Below are 21,445 nucleotides of genomic sequence, written 5' to 3' on the forward strand. Positions count from 1 at the left end.
CTCCTGTGAGACAGGAACTCGGGTAAGACCCTGAAAAAATTAATTTAAAAAAAAATCCCTTTTGGGATCCTTTTGTAGTTCATAAGCATGATGACTGAGTGTTCACGCTCCTGTGCGACATGTGGCACCCTTAAACCTTGTTACGACCTCAGTACATTACCCATTTGATGTGGAAAAAAAAAAGGAGAAAGAGAAATTAAGGAGTCAATCCCATTTACAATTACACCCAAAACCATAAGATACCTAGGAATAAACCTAACCAAAGAGGAAAAGAATCTATACTCAGAAAACTATAAAGTATTCATGAAAGACATTGAGGAAGACACAAAGAAATGGGAAAACGTTCCATGCTCATGGATTGGAAGAACAAATATTATGAAAATGTCTATGCTACATAAAGCAATCTACACATTTAATGCAATCCCTATCAAAATCCCATCCATTTTTTTTTCAAAAAATGGAACAAATAATCCTAAAATATATAGCCAGACAAATGTTGAAAAAGAAAGCCAAAGTTGGTGGCATCACAATTCCAGACTTCAAGCTCTACTACAAAGCTGTCATCATCAAGACAGTACGGTACTGGCACAAAAACAGACACAGAGATCCATGGAACAGAATAGAGAGCCCAGAAATAGACCCTCAAATCTCTGGTCGACTAATCTTTGACAAAGCAGGAAAGAATGTCCAATGGAAAAAACACAGTCTCTTCAACAAATGCTGTTGGGAAAATTGGACAGCCACATGCAGAAGAATGAAACTGGACCATTTCCTGACACCACACACAAAAATAGACTCCAAATGGATGAAAGACTTCAATATAAGACAGGAATCCATCCAAATCCTTGAGAAGAACACAGGCAGCAACTTCTTTGACCTCAGTCACAGCAATTTCTTCCTAGAAACATCGCCAAATGCAACGGAAGCAAGGGCAAAAATGAACTACTGGGACTTCATCAAGATCAAAAACTTTTGCACAGCAAAGGAAACAGTTAAGAAAACCAAAAGACAACCGACAGAATGGGAGAAGATATGTGCAAACGACATATCAGATAAAGGGCTAGTGTCCAAAATCTATAAAGAACTTATCAAACTCAACACCCAAAGAACAAATAATCTAATCAAGAAATGGGCAGAGGACATGAACAGACATTTTGGCAAAGAAGACATCCAGATGGCCAACAGACACATGAAAAAGTGCTCAACATCACTCGGCATCAGGGAAATACAAATCAAAACCACAATGAGATTCCAGCTCACACCAGGCAGAATGGCCAAAATTAACAAGTCAGCAAATGACAGATACTGGCGAGGATTGCAGAGAAAGGGGAACCCTCCTCCACTGTTGGTGGGAATGCAAGCTGGTGCAGCCACTCTGGAAAACAGAATGGAAGTTCCTCAAAAAGTTGAAAATAGAGCTGCTCTATGACCCAGCAATCGTACTACTGGGTATTTACCCTAAAGATACAAATGTAGTTATCCAAAGGGGCATACACACCCGAATGTTTGTAGCAGCAATGTCTACAATAGCCAAACTATGGAAAGAACCTAGATGTCCATCAGCAGATGAATGGATAAAGAAGATGTGGTATATATATACATAATGGAATACTATGCAGCCACCAAAGAAATGAAATCTTGCCATTTGCGACAACGGGGATGGAACTAGAGGGTATTATGCTGAATGACATAAGTCAATTAGAGAAAGACAATTATATGATCTCCCTGATATGAGGAAGTTGAGAGGCAACATGGGGAGCTTGGGGGGTACGAAAGAATAAATGAAACAAGATGGGATCGGGAGGAAGACAAACCATAAGAGACTCTTAATCTCAGAAAACAAACTGAGGGTTGCCAGGGGGAGGGGGGTAGCGAGAGGGTGGTTGGGTTATGGACATTGGGGATGGTATGTGCTGTAGTGAGTGCTGTGAAGTGTGTAAACCTGGCGATTCACAGACCTGTACCCCTGGGACTAATAATACATTATATGTCAATAAAAAAATAAAAAATCATAAAAAAATCCCTTTTGGAGAGGTATAATCTCTAATTTTAGGTTCTACATGTACCTTTTTGCTCCCTACCCCCCCCCCCCATTAACTGACCTCTATAGAAGCAGAAAACAAGGGGCTGCTACAGGGTTGGTCCTAATTATCCAACACCCCCTTCACTCATGAGAGTTTCTGCTGTAGGCTGGGGTTTGTAGGATAGCAGGTGTGGGGTAAGCTCAGATCCATACAAAATGTGATAGTCCAGCCGACACCTGCCATTTTAGCACCGATGGAGGATGGACTCCTATGTCATCAGGCAAAACACTACCATTCTAACGCTGGGTTTAAAAACAACAACAACAATACAACAGCTTTGTGCCAATTGTACGCATTCTGTCTATGATACACGGTGTTGAACTGCCTGAGTGCTGAGTTAGAGGGTTTAAAATGAGTTATGGCCTCTATCTCATGCTTTAATGCACCTGTTGTCAACATGCTTTCATTCTTCATTAATAACAGTGTGTTTGTAGTCACAGACCTGCAAGTCCGATAAAGAACTTTTGTCACAGAAATGGAGGGGAATTTGTGAGGCTCCTCCTTACAGGAATGTTAGAATCTCATAGTACCCAGAAGGTACTATGCCTGCAATTTGAGCTGCCGTAACCAGGGGGCGCCCATCCAGTAACCTGCGGTTCCTAGGCAGGGTCTGGGTTCCAGGGGTGCCTCTGAAGTATGTCCAGCTGAGTCACTTGAGCCTTCAGCAACTGGCACCTGCGAAGGCCCACTTTGCTAAAGTAGCCCATCAAACACGTGTTACGTGTGTTAGCAAAGTCCACTAACCAGATGTACCATGGAGGGGAGATGAGGGTGTTCACCAGCGGTCTCTCAACATTTAACACAAATCTAGGTTGATTTTGCCATTCATTCACTCACTCAACAAATAACTACCCCCTGCCTGGCCTTCGATTTAGTCCAGGCGTACAGAAATGCGTCAGACATGTCCCTGGGGCAGAATTTCTCCCAGTCCATCAGGGGTGCTCACGCATAGATAACATAGTGTAAGGACCGGCTGAGCCCAGCACGGTCACATCCTACCTACAGAAAGGCCAAATTCACCCACAGTGAAAATGACTCTTCAAAGTCTTTTAAACTGAAAGCCTTTCGGCCACGAACAAATCCTTTGACTTCCAACATCTGACTTGTTTCGTTTTAATCTTTACAGCCTTGGAAGTAAGGGCCAGGGCTCCGTCCTCCCACTGGGTCTAATTGCTTCTCTGCGTCTGCCAAACAGACACGCACTCCAAGGCTTCCGGTTCCCATATAAGTTCCAGAGAATCCCGATTAACTGTCATACTTTTTCATTCATGTAGGAAACGGAAAGGATGGAGTAGTCATTAGGCTGGGTCACTTTCCTGCTCATCTCCTCTGTGTTTCTGGCCTTCCCATCCAGAACGTTTTCTCTGCAGAATGTTCTCAACACACCATACTCTGAACTGGACCGACGGAGCCGTTTTCCTACAGTTCTAGGTACCATCCATCAACTCAGTGTCCATCATCCCTCCTGGGGCCTCGAGGGAGTTCCTCCCATTGTCCCAGGGATGCTTTTGCTTTTTTGGATGAAGGTCCAGGGAAATCCCACAGTACTGTAAGTACACGGCCATCTCCTCACCCAAATAGGAGAATGGTGCTCTGGGTTGTTCACTGGTTGTTTTTCCTACTGAACAGCAGTTTCTTCCTGATATAAGAATCCTCCCTGTGACAACCCAGAGAGATGACGCTCTTCACCCACATTCCCTGAGCCACTTCCTGAGTCCCTTTGCTCTGCAAACTACCGCAGAGAGCCCGCGAGACACCAGGGGCTGCCTGGGCGCTGGGAGACCAGCCACCATCCGACCAGCAAGCCAATGTCCTTGGAGAGGCGGACAGGGAACAGAGGAACAAGGAGAAATGCAGTAAGACCATGGGGACACGTTCCATGAAGAAAAATAAGGCAGAGAAGGGGGTGGAGGGAGGGGAGGGAGGCGTCTGAGCCCAGGAGGACAACAGGGGGTGGGGGGAAGAGGAGGAGGAGAGGTCAGGGATGGGAGGGCAGGACGGAGGGTGGGGGCCGTGGTGGTCACAGCGGAAAGGCATTTAGCCTTTACTCGGAGGTGGGGGGCGGGGGTGGATCTTGAGAAGTGACGTGGCATGCGTGCCAGGGATGCTCTCCCAGCCGGTGGGGAAGAGTCTGGGGTGTGGGACAAAGCCGAGAGCAGTGACCCGTGAAGAGGCTTCTGGAAGGTTCACTTTACCTCCCGAGCTCAGCCCTCCTCGGGCAGCTCCAAACACAACCTGGACAGAAGCTGCAGGGACCTCCTGGAGGTTAATGATGTGGCTACAGGCAGAGTCCCCCCTACAAGACGGACCCACGAGTGACCGGAACGACCGAGATTCGCTTCCTGAACCAGATCAGCTGTGGGGATGTCACAGCACCCATATCACAACCAAAGAAACCGAGGAACTACCTAGCCCCGGTTCTCCCCTCTAGGTCTCAGAGCCAGGGTTCAGTCCAGCCAGCCTGGCACAAGAGTCCATGCCCTCGAGGGCCCCACGCGCTCTGTGCATGTGGCGACAGTCAGGTAGGATGCCGTAGCGGCTGCTTGTTCTTATGGGGCCTGTGCCGCAGACCCTACTGCTCCCCGTCGCTTCCTGCGCTTGTTGGCCCCTGGATCTCATATTCTGCTGGGTTTGTGACCCGTGGTCTTTGTACTCCAGGATCCTTTATGTAAATTCTATGCAGGTGCAGGTGTCACACACATGGGGTGGTAGGTGGTTCCTTCCAGGTAGGGGTGACAAAGAAGTTTTGTCCTTTTATTTCCAAGATTTTATTTATTTATTTGAGAGAGTGAGAGCACACAAGCAGGGGGAGGGATGGGGGGAAAGGGAGGAGCACCCCCTGCAATGTGGGGGTTCGAACCCAGGACCCTGGGATCATGACCTGAGCTGAAGGCAGATGCTTCAGGTTTTGTCTCTTCTGCCCACGATTGGCAGGGCTGCATGGGACAGCTGTGCCAATGTCTGAATGCAAGAGACATGTGCTGAATTCCACCGAGGACGTCGGCCACGGGGCTGGTGCCACGACGTCCATTTCTCTGGACTCAGCCAGGGTGGAGGGCAAGGCTGGCTTCTACTTCTGACCCACTTGGCCCTGTTCTCCCAGCAGCCAGGCTCTCTCTGCTTGTCCACACTTTGCCAAAGAGAGATAGAGACAGAGGGAGAGAGACAGAGAGAGATGGAGATAGACAGAGATGGGGGAGAGAGAGAAGGAGAGAGACAGAGACAGAGAGAGACAGAGAGAGATAGAGAGACAGAAGGGGAGAGAAAGGAGAGAGATGGAGATAAAGACAGAGACGGAGGGAGAGAGATAGAGAGACAGAGATAGAGACAGAGAGATAGAGAGAAACAGAGACAGAGTGATAGAGACAGAGAGACAGAGACAGAAATACAGGTAGAGCCAGAGACAGAGTAAGACAGAAACAGAGAGGGGCGCCTGGGTAGCTCAGTGGGTTAAGCCGCTGCCTTTAGCTCAGGTCATGATCTCAGGGTCCTGGGATCGAGTCCCACATCTGGCTCTCTGCTCGGCAGGGAGCCTGCTTCCCTCTCTCTCTCTCTGTCTGCCTCTCTGCCTACTTGTGATCTCTCTCGCGCTGTCAAATAAATAAATAAAAAATCTTTAAAAAAAAAGACAGAAACAGAGAGAGATAGATATAGAAAGACAGAGAGATATGGACAAAAACAGAGAGAGACAGAGAGATAGATGTAGACAGAGAGATCAAGAGAGAGAGGACAGAGAGAGACAGAGTTACAGGGACAGAGATGGACAGAGAGACAGAGAGAAATAAAAAAGAGAGAAAAAGAGACAGAGAGGGAGGGGAGGAGGGGCAGAGTAAGAACGTTCTCGTGGGGCGCCTGGGTGGCTCAGTGGGTTAAGCCGCTGCCTTCGGCTCAGGTCATGATCTCGGGGTCCTGGGATCGAGTCCCGCATCGGGCTCTCTGCTCAGCAGGGAGCCTGCTTCCCTCTCTCTCTCTGCCTGCCTCTCTGCCTACTTGTGATCTGTGTCTGTCAAATAAATAAATAAAATCTTTAAAAAAAAAAAAAAAAAAAAAAAGAACGTTCTCGTGATGTCTTCTGAGGTTCTGAATAAAATCCCCATAAACTACCCCCAAATCAGGACTTTTCAATTACATCAGCCAAAAACATTTTTTGATATATTTTTTTTAAACTGAAGTTAGCGTGGGTGGGATTTCCTGTTATTTCTAACCCCGAAGCATCACAACGGATATTACTGCTGACACCTGAAATGCATTCATTAGGGATCTGCTGCCTTTTGAAAACCTGGCATCCTTGGGAAGCAGAAGGTAACATGCCTTCCCGAAATTTACAATTCAGTGCGAATGACTTTTCCAGCGGATTTCCTGCGAGGAGGTTTCCATACGGATGGGAGAGAACACTCGGGTTTATCCTGCCTCTGGCTGGGAGGGAAGAAAGAGCAAACAGAAGGGAAGAGACTGGAGCTTTACAGCAGACCGGGCCGCTCAGAGGATTCCTGGAGCCCCGCGGAGGTGTGGGTCTTCTTCAAGCACCCCTGGGCTTTCTGCCTCAAGGTCCCCCAATGACACTGAAGAATCATAAACACTGGGGAGCATCCCTGCATCTGTGCTCCCGGAGCTGCGCAGAGACGGCCCCGTGGGCCGTGTGGTCCGACCTGCAGGCTCTGCCTCTGTCCTTGGGGCTGCGGGTGCACGTCCTTGAGGCCCTGTGTCTCTGCAGGCGATTTCATGAGTCCCGGGATTCCTGGAGTCCTAGGGCATGGATACAAGTGCGGGCTTCTTTGCTGACTGGTACCACGAGCCTAACTCAGACTACTCTGCACGAAAGTAGCCGTTTTCAGGATCCTCCAGGGAAAGTCTGGGTGGTCTGGCGGGATCGAGCTCTTGGGCGCTGTTGCAAGGACGCGGCTTCCCCAGAGAGTGGCTCCGGCTTCTCTGTTGGTTCCTTTCTGGGGGTGGTCCAACCTGCTTACTGCAGGAGGTCCTGTCAGGGAGGGTCAGCAACAAGATCAAAAGGAGGGGGACCCCCCTCCTTCCTAAGACTTATGCCTGACTCTTCAGAGGGCGCCTCTGTGGCTGGGATTGGGATCAGGTCTCTCCCGGAGCTGACGACGGCCTCTAGAGGGACACACTGGGTCACCTGGCCACCAGAAGTTGGGGCGGACACGGCACCATTTACGTTGCCGGGATTGAGAGCAAAGACATTAAGGAATGTCCTGGAGCAAACATCACTGTCATCAGGAGGAGGTGGACGGAGGCTGCTGAGAACACACTCCAACCTCCTTCACAGGAATTCACAGCTTCTGCTGCTCCAAGAGCGCGTCTCCCCGCCCCCGTCCCCGCGTGCCCTCTGCCTGCAGTGTTTCCACCTTGTGTGTCGTCCCGCGGCCGTGGGCAGACCCAGCGTCAGCATCCCGGTGTGAGTCTGTCCGCAAGAACGTTTCCGTGGCTCAACCACGTGCGTTCCTGTCTTGTCAGTCACCGCGTCACTCACTCACGCGTTGGACACAAGTTTGTTGGGTGCGTCCTCTCTGCCCGGGGCTGTACGTGATGGGGGATGGCAGCAAAGGAAGAGAACCAGACAGCGCTGCCCTCCCAGAGCCTACACCCCCGTGAGACCGTCAGACAACGTAAAGTAAAACATAAATGTGAAAATACAGAGATCTGCATCGCACACATACACATTCGATGAATAAATACAACGGAAAAATGCGAGCGGGGCCGGGGAGGACGGTGCTGGGGGGACGGGGGATAATTTGATCAACACTGCCTGGGACAGGCTGGAGAAGGGGAAGCGAGGGACATGGCCCTGCAGGGAAGGGAGTTTGGAGCATAGAGCTGGGGGGCCTGACCCGTCCGAGGAAAGGCCAGTCCAATCCCCTGGTGTGGCTGGAACAGAGAGAACAAGCGGGGATGCAACAAGGGTGAGGTCAGAGTTCAGGCAGGTGGGCAGGTGGGCCGGACTCCGTGTCCCCACAGTCACTTTGTCTCCTCTGAGAAGGGAGGAAGCGGGGGGATGTTTCCGAACCGAGGAGTGACGTTGTCAGACTGACACTTGGATCCCACTGGCTGCTGCAGTGAGAACAGACTCCAGGGGAGAGGAGGCCACCAGGGGCCCTCGAGGAGGACTCCGCATGGACCTGGGAGAGAGATGGGAATGCGGCCTGCGGGCTGGCAGGACGCCATGGAGGAGGGTCGGGTCTGGGGCATGTTTGGAAGCCACCGCCAACAGGATTCGCTGGAGGACTGGATGTGGGGAGAGAGGGAAAGCAAGGGCGAGCCAAGAATTGGTCTGCAGCCCTGGGAGGCCCGGCCTGCCTGGTACCCACTGAGGGGATTCTGGAACGGGGTGAGCGGTGTGTCATAACGCTGTCTTCCTTCCCATCCCTGCCTTCTCCCCAGCTAATCACAGGACACGGACCGTGCCTCTGACTACAGCCCTACTATCGTGAACAGAACCCAGCATCTAGTGGGGACACTGTTGGCATCTGACCACTGCTCTCTGCCGATGGACACACTCCCTGGAGTTCCCAGAGAGCAGAGGGGCTTGGCAGTTCCCGTCCAGCATAAGCAGGGTCACCGAGCTCAGACTGCCACTGGGACCCAGAGAGAAGGGGTCACGTGCACTTCCTGCCCTCCCGCCTGCTGGCCCCAGGTGTTTGCTGGAAGGCAGGCTCGGAGGAGGGTGCCAGGCAGCATTCGCCACCGCGGCTCTGAGTCGGGAGTGGGCAGTGGCAGCGTGACAAGCCCATCCCCTGCCGAGTGCAGCAGCTGGCCGAGCGCCCCCACCAAAACATCTCCATGCACGCCTTGGCTTCACTCCTCTGTGTGTTCAATTGTAAAGACAGAGAAGAGGGGAGGAAAGAAGGGGTCCAGGGAATGTAAAGGAAGGGCCACCCCCATTACCCCCCAGCTGCAGAGCCGGCCCAGGTTGGCCAGGGAAGTGGGGACAGGCATCTTCTCTTCCTCCCACGGCTGGTGCTGTCAGTCACAGCTGGGGAGACTAAGTGCACTCTCGCCCCACCCCCCCACTGGCTTGGCACACACGTGCCCTCTTGTGCAAGCATCCCAGAGCATAGCTACACACCCACCAGGCTGGGTCTGGCCCCCTTCCCAGTCCCTGCAACCCTCCATGGCCTCCCCAGGGAGTGGGATGAGGCCCTGAGCACTTGGCAAACAGGAAAGGTCAGGAGCTTTGCACACCTTGCTGAGCCTCCAGAAACCACTGGAATGGGCTGGGAGGGGGCCACAGGACCCCCAGTGGTCACCGCCACAGACTCCGGCAGGGGCGGGGGACGGGGCAGGGAGGCATCTACTTGCCTTGATCACGTCTTCATCGGACGACCGGCACTCCACAGACGTTAGCAGGTCGGTCACGGTGCCGTCCTCCTCCACTGACACCACCTTCACCGGAACAGCCACAGTCTTCCCCGTGAGGATGGCTGTGTTCAGGATCTCAGCCTCCTGGAAGACCAAACACACCCTGCCATCACATACCTTCTCCGTGCGACGACCTCCCACCTCCCCACGAAGAACCCCAGCGCCTGCACGGACTGGAGTCACCGAAGGAGAACAGGATGGGGAAGGGGACCCCATGGGAGGGGCGGGAGCAAATTTATCACTCGTGTTGTGTTTGACCAGCCTCCCCATCAGTCAGAAGCTCTTCTAACTACTTTGCGAGAGTAGACATGTTCGGTCCCAGACCAGACCAACCATCTTAGCATTCCCTCCATTTGGCAGGTGGCACAGAGAGGTTCTGTCACTCGCCCGAGGTCACACAGCCTGGCAACAGTGAAGGTGGGACTTGACAGCAAGTCCAGCTGCTGAGCCCACGTGTTAGCTATGCCAGGATGTCTGAATTGGGACAAAATGATGCCACCTTCAGCCGTGAACTGTTGACCAGGGGAGCAAGGGGCCCTAAAAACAGCAGACAGTAGTCCCACCCATGGCCTGTCCCGCGTGGAGCATGCACATGGAGATGGAGACCCTCGCTCTCAGAACTCTGTTGCACTGGCCATCTTTCCCTTCCTGTCCCTCCTCGGGGCTCTTATTGGGTCCTGGCCTCTGTGTATGTCTGGAACTCGACTACGGATCCAACGACATGCTTGGCCCCCTGACATGACACGTGTGTACAACAGATGCACATGCCCACAGAGACATGCGTTTGCCTGCCCGACGCGTCCTCTGCTGCTCGGCTCAAGGTGTCCCGCGGGACATCCCTGCTTGCTCTCGTTATTCAATTTAGAGCCACTCAGAGCCCAGGACACACGGGCACAGCCTCTCCTCTGGGGCATCTCACACCATTGCTGTCTTACTTAGAATTAGTCACTCGGAGACCTCTCTTCCAGGCCAGAAGCTCTAGGGGACTGGTCTGCCTTCCACTCCCAGCGCCTGGCACAGTGCTAGTTGCCGCTAGTAGTACATTATCTGCAGGGCGTGCGGACAAGGACTCGGCCGGGAGGACTGGAATCCACGCCCTGCCTCCCTGGTCTCCAGCTCTTAGTCCTGTGCATGGACCCCGGACCTCAGGGTGCATGTCCCAGACACTGAGCAGTGGCCCTCACTCTGCCCCTGTCCCCAGTGCATCTCTCCCTTCTTCAGGTCCTCCTACAGGGCCCCAGGAGATCATAGGAGCCATTTCTTAGAGAAAACTTAGCCCCAAGAACCAGAAATGGGTCTCATTCCCATCTGCAGGGCCTGTCTCCCCCAGTCACACGAAGATTAAAGTCCCCATATAACCACAGCCTCCGTGCATCTAGCCTCCCGAATTCTTGCCCACGGAGTTCCTGCTCAGTGCTGTGAACTGCGGGCCAGCGGTGTCCCCGAGAGGGGCTGTGTTGGCACAAACGCGGGGCTTCTTCTGTAGGTCCGACCTTGTCCAGCCTATCCTTAGAGGAGCAGCAGTGAGACACCTGAATGTATGCTAGGAGACACGTCTCTCTTAGGGCCAGGCTTGCACGGGGACTTGATAATTTGATTTTCATGGGAAGTCACAAATTCCCATTTAGGAGCACGTCAGAGAAAGGGATAGAAATGTATCATCCTAACATTGCATAACTGTTTTCCTTACGTTAACTTTATATTTCTTACATAAGGTCTTACTTTTCCTTTATAGGACTCATTCATCTTATAATTAGCTCATTTGGTGTAGATTTGAATGTGAAACTATATATATGGGGTTTTTTTTGTTTTTTTTTTTTTTGTTATTTAACTCTGAAAGAAAAACCGCAGTTTGGAATGTTCCTGAATTTCAAAGAGCGTGCCTTCCACTGTCTCACTGTGCAAAAGCTACTAAATGTCCATTGATTATGCACTTGTTTTCTCCCCCCTCGTTGGTGAGCTCCCAGCCTGATGTGATTTTATTCTGGGCACAAGTAGAGTGAAAGGATGAAGGGCTGAAGCCGGAATGTGATGTTACTTCCCGCCGCCTCTGGGGGTGGAAAACCCGCGTCCCTGTTCCTACTGAAACGGAGATCCAGGAGAACCATTCACGCTTTGGGAACAAGTGGGGATTCGCTCCTTGACTGTCTGGCCCAAACTGGCTCATTTCAAAGGAAAGCACGGAGTGGGATCTCAGCCTTATGACTCTGGACACCTGCTTCAGGGAAGAGGAAAATGATTTCCCTTATGTCTGGTGGAAGAAGCAGCAGCATCCGACAGCAACCCCCAAAGGGCATTCAAATTGGCATGGTCAGGACCAACCCGGGACTCACTGGCAAGCGGGTGCAGGCCCAGAGGTGGGGGACGCCTCTGGCTGGATGCCTCGCTCTGCCTGCAGGATCCCATGGGATCGGCGCCGGGGCTGTCAGGCTTTCTGCGCCTTCTCTGTGCATCCCCAGGTCTTCGATGCCATGAGCCCTCTCTCCGGTGCAGCTTTGCTCTCCCCAGAAGGTGAAGGGCCTGTCTCCAGGCAAGAGGTGGTGGGAGTGCCCAGCATGGCCTTGGTTCAGGTTGAGATATGACACACAGCTAAGTTGCTGATCTGATCCCAGAAGTCCCCGGCAAGTTCACTGCCTTGTCACCATGGGTTACCCTTATCCCAGCCCCTCAGAGCGAGGAGAGCAAGGCTGGAAGGTGTTGGGAAAGCTCCATCGCAGGGCTCACTGGGAGCCCCGAGGACCCCCTGGGTATCTCAGAGCTGCAGAGAACATCAGGCCGTCCAGAGGCCAGGAGGAGGCACAAAGGGAGGAGACGGTGACAGTGCTCTGAGGCGACCTTGTAAGAGAGACCACAGATCCTTATCTCGGGCTTTGACGCACCATCTACTGTAAAGAAACATGGAGTGGCCTGATTTTGCCGGAGAAATGACAGCTCCCCTCTTGGATCCGCTCTAGCACAGATTCGAGGAAGGGATTCGAGGTCGGGGCAGCACAGTTGTAGGGGGCGGTTCAGGAAGTGTCCATAGGGGAGTCGGGAAGAGACAGCCAGGAAGGTGTGCGCGCCTTGCCAGCTACCACAGTGGGCCGCTGGAGCCGGTCCTGCGGGGACCACGCCGCGTTGCAAAATATACCATATGTGTGTTATATACTTCCATGTGTGCAGACATATTATCACACATTCCCTTGCAGGGAAATTACCTAAAATACACACCTAAAAATAGTCCAGCAGACGACGGAGCTGGGTGATTTATATGGAGCCTCCTGAGAGCTGCTCCCGGGGCCAGCGTCCCCGGCACATACAGCCTGCTGCGTGTGTGGGCAAAGCAGCCTCCCCCGGTTTCTAAGGATGCTCCTGGCAGACGGTGGTCCGGGGCCCTGTGCCGTGCTGGGGTGTAAGGGACGTGCGTGGGGCGGAGGGCTGAGGAATAGAACTGAGGACTGCTGCCTCGTCGGGAGGGCTGGTGGATCAGAAGCAGAATTCGAGAGCTGGCTTGTTGGTTTCATTTCCTCCTGCCTCCCAGCACCCCGATCCCACCTCGTGAACCCTGTCACAGATTCACAATCACCCTTCCTTCCAAATTCATCTGAAAACGGAGGAGAGGAAGGTGATAGTGACAGAAAAACACCGCCCCAGGGCCTTCTGAACCTCACCCCGAGGTCAAGCTGTGTGTTAGAGATGGTCTGTCGCCCACCCTACGTGCACCTGACTTTCTGCCCTCCTAGCCAAACCCTGATTTTGTCTGAGCCTTCAGGATGCCCAGCTAAAATTATTGCATTTTGGGGGGCTGCCCTTCATTTGTGACACAGTTCTGGTCCAGGAGATATAAATGGAAGTCACTGGGCAAGGCTTCCAAAAAAGTTTGTGAAAAAAAGCAGATTCTGAAGGTTCTTTTGTGTTTTCCCTTTTCTCCTGCTGCCAAGCACAGATGATCCTGGCTTTGGGGCTCTATCTTGAACCCCCATGGTGAGAGCGTGCGGCTAAAAGACACATGGCCCAGTGTCACGTTAGGGTCAAGGGCAGGGAAGCTGTTGTTGGAGAGCTGGGTGCGACTCCGGCCTCTGACACTGCCCAGCGGGTGACCTCGGATGGCTCACCCGACTCTTGGTGCCTAATTAGCTTCAGTGATGGAATGAGGATAATGCAGTGCCTGCTTCCGCCTCCTGTGACTGCCCGGGGTTTCGGGGAGTCACCAGTGTTGGGGAGTTGGTGACATTGACTGGTGCCTCTTCTGTCCTCTCTGAGTGTCTGATAAACACAGGTGTGAGTGGCGGCTGTCTCAGAATGGACAGTGTTTCCCACCATCCACGTCCACTCAGAACCTCCGGATACAACCTTGTTCGGGAAGAGGGTCTTTGCAGCTATCATGAGTTAAGTTCACAGGATGTCGTCCTGGATGAGGGTGGCCCTCCTCTAATGACAGGTGTCTTTGTGAGATGAGAAGACACAGACAGAACCCCCCGGAAGGCGGCTCTGGGAGGGCACGGAGAGGGGTCAGGGTTGTGCTTCGGTAAGCCGAGGAACATCGAGGACGCCAACAGCCGCCAAAGCTGGGAGAGACCAGCAAGGATTCTCCCCAGGAGCATGGTCCTGGGGCGTGGTCCTGCCGACACTCTTGAGTTTGGACTGCGACCTCCAGAAGGTGAGGAACAGACATCTGCTCTTTTCAGCCCCCGTGTTTCTGGTACTTTCTAACGTGGCCCCGGGAACCAGTGAGTGGCCGAGCCCAAGGGGAGGGATCTGGATGCCAGTCAGAGGCATCCTAACACCGATCCTGGACTCTCCCTCCAAACGTGTGGCAGGGGAAAGACTCTAAGATCCTGCTCTCAGATAACTGCAGTCCCGTCTGATACGTGGCACCAGAAAGACGCCCTGTGTTTCTCGGGTCTAGGGCTGAAATCAGTAAATCAAATAGCTTCTTGTCCCTATGGAGTGGGGAGAAAACCACTTTTTTGCCTTCACCGTCATCGTGGCCCCTTGGGAGATCACGGGCTGTGTGTGTTGAACCAGATGAGGAAGGTTGGAGGGAATAAAAATGAATACGGTGTTCGCGCCACGGCTGTTTCCCCCTGACAAGAGCGCCCCAAATAGGCTTTGGGCATCACTCGGGAGGGGGCGGAAGCGGGGAGGATGGCCGTTCTTCCCCAAGGCGTGGGAAGCTGGTGCAGATTAGGCATTGGTGAGAGTCCCCGGGACACAGCGACCCACGGCCCTGTCCCCTCGCCTCCACGCCCAGAGTTTCACACCCCAGACTCCCTGACAGAGGAAACAGGAGGATGGGCATTCCGAGGGAGGGGAAGTAGGGTTAATTGGTAACTTGTTTTACTTAGATCCACACAAGGAAGCATTTCCTACAGGGGCCGCTATGGAAGACAGGAGTAAGGGAACAAGCTCCCCACACCCTCCCCACCCCCCAGGCAGGACTTCAGGGAACTACTGAGGCAGAGTTGCTGATAACACTGTTTATTCTGAGTCCCTGGGATCGAACCTTCTGTTTTTGCCTCCCCAACCCGATCTCCAGAACAACACATCATTATCTTTCGGGGAAAGTTTCCCTTCTCCATGGGATGGACAGACACAGCCACCCTCTCCCTGAGCCGGGAGTCAGCAGGCACCCCCGAAGCCACACAGGCAGCATCCCCCACTCCGGGACAGGACTTCCATTTTAGGGGAGCGGGCAGGAGCCTCGGGTGCGCTTCTCATTCCCTGGTCAGCAGCGCCTGGAAACCTGTCATTTCCCCGTTAGCTATATTTCCTGCCTTCTCTCTGCGCTGTCGGCTCTCTGGGAGAGCCCACCTTCTTTCACTCAACTTCCTTTTGGCCGGAGGTCCTCATGTTAAGTGTTCTCAACACATGCGCATACAGTAATTATAATAAGGGACATTCTGTAAGGTGATGCCTACGTCTGCGGCTCCAGAGCCTTGCTGGTTCCACGGGGGTGTGAACTTACCCCAAACTCACTGAGTTACACACATTAAACATGTGCACCTTCCCATATGTCCAGTAGTTAATAAAACCCCCAAACTTCAGCAGAATCAATTTCTTTTGCTTATAAGTGAAAACGTCTAATTAATAAAGATGCCCAGGAAGGTGGTTCAAAGGGGTTCCTTCCAGCTCTCACTGAGAGGCAGACTTAGTATTTCTGAACAATTATCAACCTCAGCTTGGAAACTGGATATTGCATTTAGTCTGAATCTTCTTGAAAACAGACCCCGAGACCAGCTCTCAGTGGCGTTAATTTATCTGCAAGGAGTGGGCGTGGCAGATGGGGGAGGGGAAGGAGGAAGAGCCCACAGGAGGTGGTGCTGTCCAGCCTGCCACGGGGACCCAGGGAGCCAGCATCTCCAGGGGCTTGGCCTTCCAGAATTGCCTACCTGACTGCAGGCTGGAAGCACGCATTCTCCCCAGGGGTGTCACTGCCACCCTCAGGCAGGGCTCCCAGGACGTCAGAGAAGCCCCGGAGGGAAACGCGGAAAGTGGTCTGGCATGACTGGAGATGGACCAGGCCAGGGAACCGTCCAGCCTGGAAGGGGGCGATGGGCGTGAGGGCCCAGCTTCCAGGATGGACTTGGGTGGTTAGAAAGTTCTTGCATGTCAGGAGTGAACGGCCCCTGATAAAGTCTGGGACAAGTATTGTGCTACTTTCTTAAAAAGGATCACGCCTATAGGCGTTCTTGTTTGCATGGACCTGTGGCCAGAATTTACAGTAAATCAGGCAGCAGGTGTCCGAAGGAATGCTTCTTCTCTTGTCTGCTGACAGTCCTCGGAGGAACTAAACACTCACGTAACAAGACCCGACCAAATACTCCAGCAGCGTCCGACCAGGTCCTCAGGGAATGAAGACCTGACAGGTACTGCATCAAGAAGCCACACGGACCGGGCGGACACCAGCCGGGGAGCTGCACCGCGGGGCTCTGGGAGCACGCACATTTCAGATCTACCTACAGTTTGCATCATTATTACTCCCCTCCTGATACGTCTCTGACTTCCTGTATTGCTGATATATTTGTTCTACAGAATATATGCTCCATTTCTCCCACACTTATTCCTTCTTCAAGAATATCTTGGAGGAGCTTTTTGAGGAACCTCCATATGGTTTTCAAGAGTGGCTGTTGAAAACAGAGCTACCCTACGACCCAGCAATCGCACTACTGGATATTTACCCCAAAGATACAAACATAGTGATCCAAAGGGGCACGTGCACCCGAATGTTTATAGCAGCAATGTCTACAATAGCCAAACTATGGAAAGAAGCTAGATGTCCATCAACAGATGAATGGATAAAGAAGATGTGGTATATATACACAATGGAATACTACGCAACCATCAAAAGAAATGAAATCTTGCCATTTGCAATGATGTGGATGGAACTAGAGGGTATTATGCTTAGTGAAATAAGTCAATCGGAGAAAGACAACTATCATATGATCTCCCTGATATGAGGAATTTGAGAGGCAGGGCGGGGGTGGTTGGACGGTAGGGAAGGAAAAAATGAAACAAGATGGGATTGGGAGGAAGAAAAACCATTAGAGACTCTTAATCTCAGGAAACGAAGTGAGGGTTGCTTGGGGGGTAGGGGTAGGGAGAGGGTGGCTGGGTGATGGACACTGGGGAGGGCATGTGCTACGGTGAGTGCTATGAATTCCATAAGTCTGACAATTCACAGACCTGCACCCCTGAAACAAATAATATGTTAAATGTTAATTTAAAAAAAAGAATATCTTAGAAACCATGTTTGGCTTTGAGAGACACTGTGTGAGTCAAGGATCTTAGTTGCAGACAACAGAATCCGCTCTCACTCGTTTCGGAAGGAAGGGATTTGCAGAGGATGCGGCATTGTTGACGGGGCTGAAGAAACGGAGTCCGGCTGACCTCCGGAGATCAGGGTCTGCAACCACTCAGTGAGCCTGCTGTGGACAGCTGCTTCTGCCCCGATTAGGAAGCTGGGAAGTCAGCAGGTTCTTTTAAACCCTGTTGCTGCTCCCCAAATCCCACATACTTCCTCTTCCCCACATTGGAGAGAAAGCATCACACAGGCACATCTAATTGGCAGAGACAAAAATCACAAGTCTAATCCCTCAGGGACACTCTTCTCTCCCAGGGAGGCAGAATAAAACAGATTTTTGGAATTTGCTTAGAGAACATGAGATTTACACAGCAAGGGGCTGTAGGAACCTAGAGAGAGTACCTTTGGGGCAGCTAGAAATGGGAGTTTTCCACGATCTCTATCAACACAACATATTCTGCTGTCTTCCTGATGTTTAAGTACAAAAAAGCCATATTCTGCTAAGTCGATTAATCCTCTGTAATTAAAATTTTGTATCGGCATCATTTACCCTCTGCTCTTGACCCGCCTCCAACAACACAAACAAGCAGCACGTTATCGTTCTCTGTCCACCGCCAACAGAATTCTAAGACATCCAATGTCCCAGGGACGGAAGATGCAGGAATTCAGTTTCATATTAAAACGGTATTCTGCGCAGTAAAGACAGATGCTCATATCCAGCGTAGAAAGGATTTTTTCTCCCTCCTGCCAAATTATATCGTACTCAAAGGTGATATTTAACCTGGGGGGGGGGGGGGTCCTAAAGGAGACGTTCTAGACCGATCAGTGTGGATGCAGATATGTGGGCCGTGCAAGGGGATTCCAGTTCACGGAAGAGGAGGACGGCTCAGAAAATACGCCATTTGCACCGCCCTATTTTCCATAACTCTCGAAGCCAGAGCCATGTGAGCAGCTGCGGCTGTCAACCTGTGAGGGTCACCGTTGCCTGTCACTCTGGGTCAGGACTGTAAAGCTTTGATGCGTAGTTCCCGCGCTTTCTCACCAGTGGCCACACTGAGGGAGGCTGCCTGTTCCAGACGGAGCAGCCATAAGAGGGTGGAGCCCCCATGAGCCTGGTGACCCCCGGCCCTGGAGGAAGAAGAGCTTCCCACTGACGCACAGCACAGAAAGCCAGAGTCATAAATATGCTTTCTTTGTCTTAAGGCCATGAGACTTTCAGAGGTGTAACCTAGTTCTAGCCCAACTAACACTGACCACTTCCTAACTTCATTTTCCAAACAATAAAAATATTCATTAAATTCTGAGCTAGATGTGCCCCAAGCCAAAACAGACTGCTCAGGTATGAGGAGCCAACAACATTTCTTCTGCGTGCTGCCTGGCTGGCCCTCATTCTCCTGGCTTCAGTTGTGACGGGCTTGGGCACACCCAGGCTGACTCGGAAACCGAAAAACCTGGAGGAGGTTCTTGCTTCCTCAACGTGACTTCTCAACTCTGGTTAATTTTCTAAATCTCTTTGATTCATTTCCCAATGAAGATCAATGACCTGACGGATACAGTCATGGCTTGTCACCCTGTCCTTGCCTTTTGCCTGTTGGTTCAAGCTCTGTAATTCCAGCTTAGGTCCCCTATAAACAACAGACACGTTGGAGAGGATGGGGGCTGGTTTCTCATTCACACCCCAGGAAACAGAAGAGCTAGGAGAAGGCCTCAGAAGTATCACCTCTCGGGGCGCCTGGGTGGCACAGTGGATTAAGCCGCTGCCTTCGGCTCAGGTCATGATCTCAGGGTCCTGGGATCGAGCCCCGCATCGGGCTCTCTGCTCTGCAGGGAGCCTGCTTCCTCCTCTCTCTCTGCCTGCCTCTCTGCCTGCTTGTGATCTCTCTCTCTGTCAAATAAATAAATAATATCTTTAAAAAAAAAAAAGTATCACCTCTCATTAAGGCATCATGCCTGTGTGCTTCTTTTATTTTACCTTTATTTGTATTTTTTTTTTTTTAATATGGAACAAATGATGTGTCATCCTTGCACAAAGGCCGGCTAATCTTCTCAGTTTTCGTCTCTGTGCTGCCGACGTGAGGGCCTGTGACTGCTTTTAGCAAGTGGGAGAATCAGTAGATCTGGCCCGCGTTGCAAGCGTATTTATAAAGCACTCTGTGTTAAAAGGACATTAGCCTGTCAGCTTCACGGCTGTGCCCCAGTACAGAGAATTACTGCACGTTAGCCGCCATACCAGGTAAAGTAAAATTATCCCTCCTGCCACAGGGAAGCAGTGAGATGCCACACAGCCGAGCCCACATGAGGCTGGCCACAGCGCATGCCTTCCACCAGGCAGGCTGTCTTCTGGAAGCCGTTGATAACGAGCCAGATGCCTGGTGCTTATTCTTGTCTTTGTGAATTAAAATTTTTTTTATCAAGGTCAAGCAACCTCATTGTTCAAAGACTACATTTGTGAAAAGGTTTATCATAAATGCCACAAAGGCCATCCCGATCCCCATTCCTTATCCCTATTCTGTTCCCCCAGGTCATCACTTTCCATTCCTCAGTTAGGAAGACTTATCAGCTGTCTCAGCAACACGCTATCCTCCACATTCTGGGAAGAGGCGGCTCAGTCATTATCTGGATTTCTGGCACGACAGTTAAATCTCATCTCTCTCTCCTTTCTCAACCAATATAATTAGATTCCTGTTTTGGTTCCCCCGTTGGCTTTATTTATAACTTAAGCACACATGCCTCTGATGGAGAGATAACGTGTCAGCTCCTGAGTGGTTGTGTCTGTAGAGGCTTGGGCACTCCTTCTGAGCAGCGGCAGGGCGCAAACTCGGGTAGCCCAGGCCTTCGGTGCAGGTTGGCCCTGGGGACCCACGCCTGCCGACGAGAATGTCAAGCGGGTGAGGCTGTGTTCCTTGGAAGGCTCCGCCGCAGAAAGTGATGGAGCTTCCGCTCGTTTTTTCTCTCCAGCGATGCTTGCTTGCAGAACTCAGCCACCAAGGTGCACAGAAGTCCAGACCCACGGAGGGGCCAGTGCAGGTAGTCTGGTCCACTGCCACAGCCACGGCTGAAATCCAGCACCCCTCCCCACCCCCGAAGAGTCCACAAAGAAGACTTTGAGAGGACTCCCCTCCCCAGCGGAAGCCCCTGATCCGAGTCCCATCAACTTTCAGAACCCTGATGGAAACGCATGTGGCTGCCCCGGTGTGTCTCCCGGTGCAGCCACGGACACAGAAAACCCTGCCCCGTGTACCCTATGAGCCCGGCTCCAACTCGCGTCCATTTTTCCTGCCACCCTGACCTTCCAACATTTCTCATTCTGAGCTGATGCTTTGATGCTCTCGAGGTTGATAACATCTACGCTGTGTCCTGAAGTACAATGAAGCTTCCCATGCTTTGTACACAGGTTGAATCTAGAAGCTGAACACCGGTAATGGACCTCTGATTCACACAAACGTTCACCACGGAGCGGGTCCTCAGCGCCCAGGCTGCTGCTGTGTGGGGCCAGAGAATTCCAGGCTGAATTGTGTCCTGGGACGGAATCCTGTTTCCTCCTCCTATTTCTGTGTCCTGGCATGACCGTTTGCTTTTTCCGCTTTTCCTTTACTAGACTCAGGGCTTGTTTTGATAAATAAATGCACCAAAGAATGGGGGAAATTTTTAAAATGCAGAAGCAGGAGGGAAATCTTTGATTTGACTTCCTGTTGGTGGCAATTAGAGTGTAGCCACAACAGGGCTTTGTGGGGCTAGAGTTGGCTGGCTGTACGTGTCCCTGTACCCTTGGAAACTAAGTATAAACAAATTTCTTACACTGTAGATTTTTATACCCGCGAAGCTTCCTATTAAAAATGATCCCAATGTAATAAGCTCAAGGTCCAACTCAGATGCTACATCGTTCTTAATGCTTCCAGGTGGAAATAATCAGTGTTATTTTTTCTAGTTTATTAAAGATATTACATACAATAAATTGTATGTGCAGGCAGTAGAGCTTAGGGTGAGGTACACTAGCTCGCACTCAAGATGGCATGACGCGGAACCCTGCTTTCCATACCTGCTATGTCCACGACGGTAGGCAAACTGCCTCAGTCTCCTTATCTCTACAACAGGGACCATGAACGTTTCTGTGTTACTGGCTACAAGTGAGGACTGCATATGTGAAAGCCACTTAGGATCCTGACCGGCAGGTGGCAAGAAAGCATGGGTTGGCATGGTTACG

The 21,445-nt window shown here is 51.7% G+C and overlaps 1 protein-coding gene and 1 non-coding gene across 2 annotated transcripts in view; one reads left to right on the forward strand and one right to left on the reverse strand.

Moving 5' to 3' along the window:
• Positions 1-21,445, reverse strand: part of TMEM132D (transmembrane protein 132D) — a 597,103-nt gene that overhangs the window by 86,210 nt on the left and 489,448 nt on the right. The window contains exon 5 of the mRNA XM_046024139.1: positions 9,399-9,542. Within this exon, the coding sequence (XP_045880095.1) occupies positions 9,399-9,542 (144 nt within the window). The remainder of the gene's footprint in view (positions 1-9,398; positions 9,543-21,445) is intronic.
• LOC123954808 lies at positions 67-170 on the forward strand. The gene has a single exon (XR_006821168.1). It is a non-coding gene; the product is annotated as a small nucleolar RNA U13 (small nucleolar RNA).

The sequence above is a fragment of the Meles meles genome, chromosome 12 (genome assembly GCF_922984935.1).
Source record: "Meles meles chromosome 12, mMelMel3.1 paternal haplotype, whole genome shotgun sequence".
In the NCBI taxonomy this organism is placed as follows: domain Eukaryota; kingdom Metazoa; phylum Chordata; class Mammalia; order Carnivora; family Mustelidae; genus Meles; species Meles meles.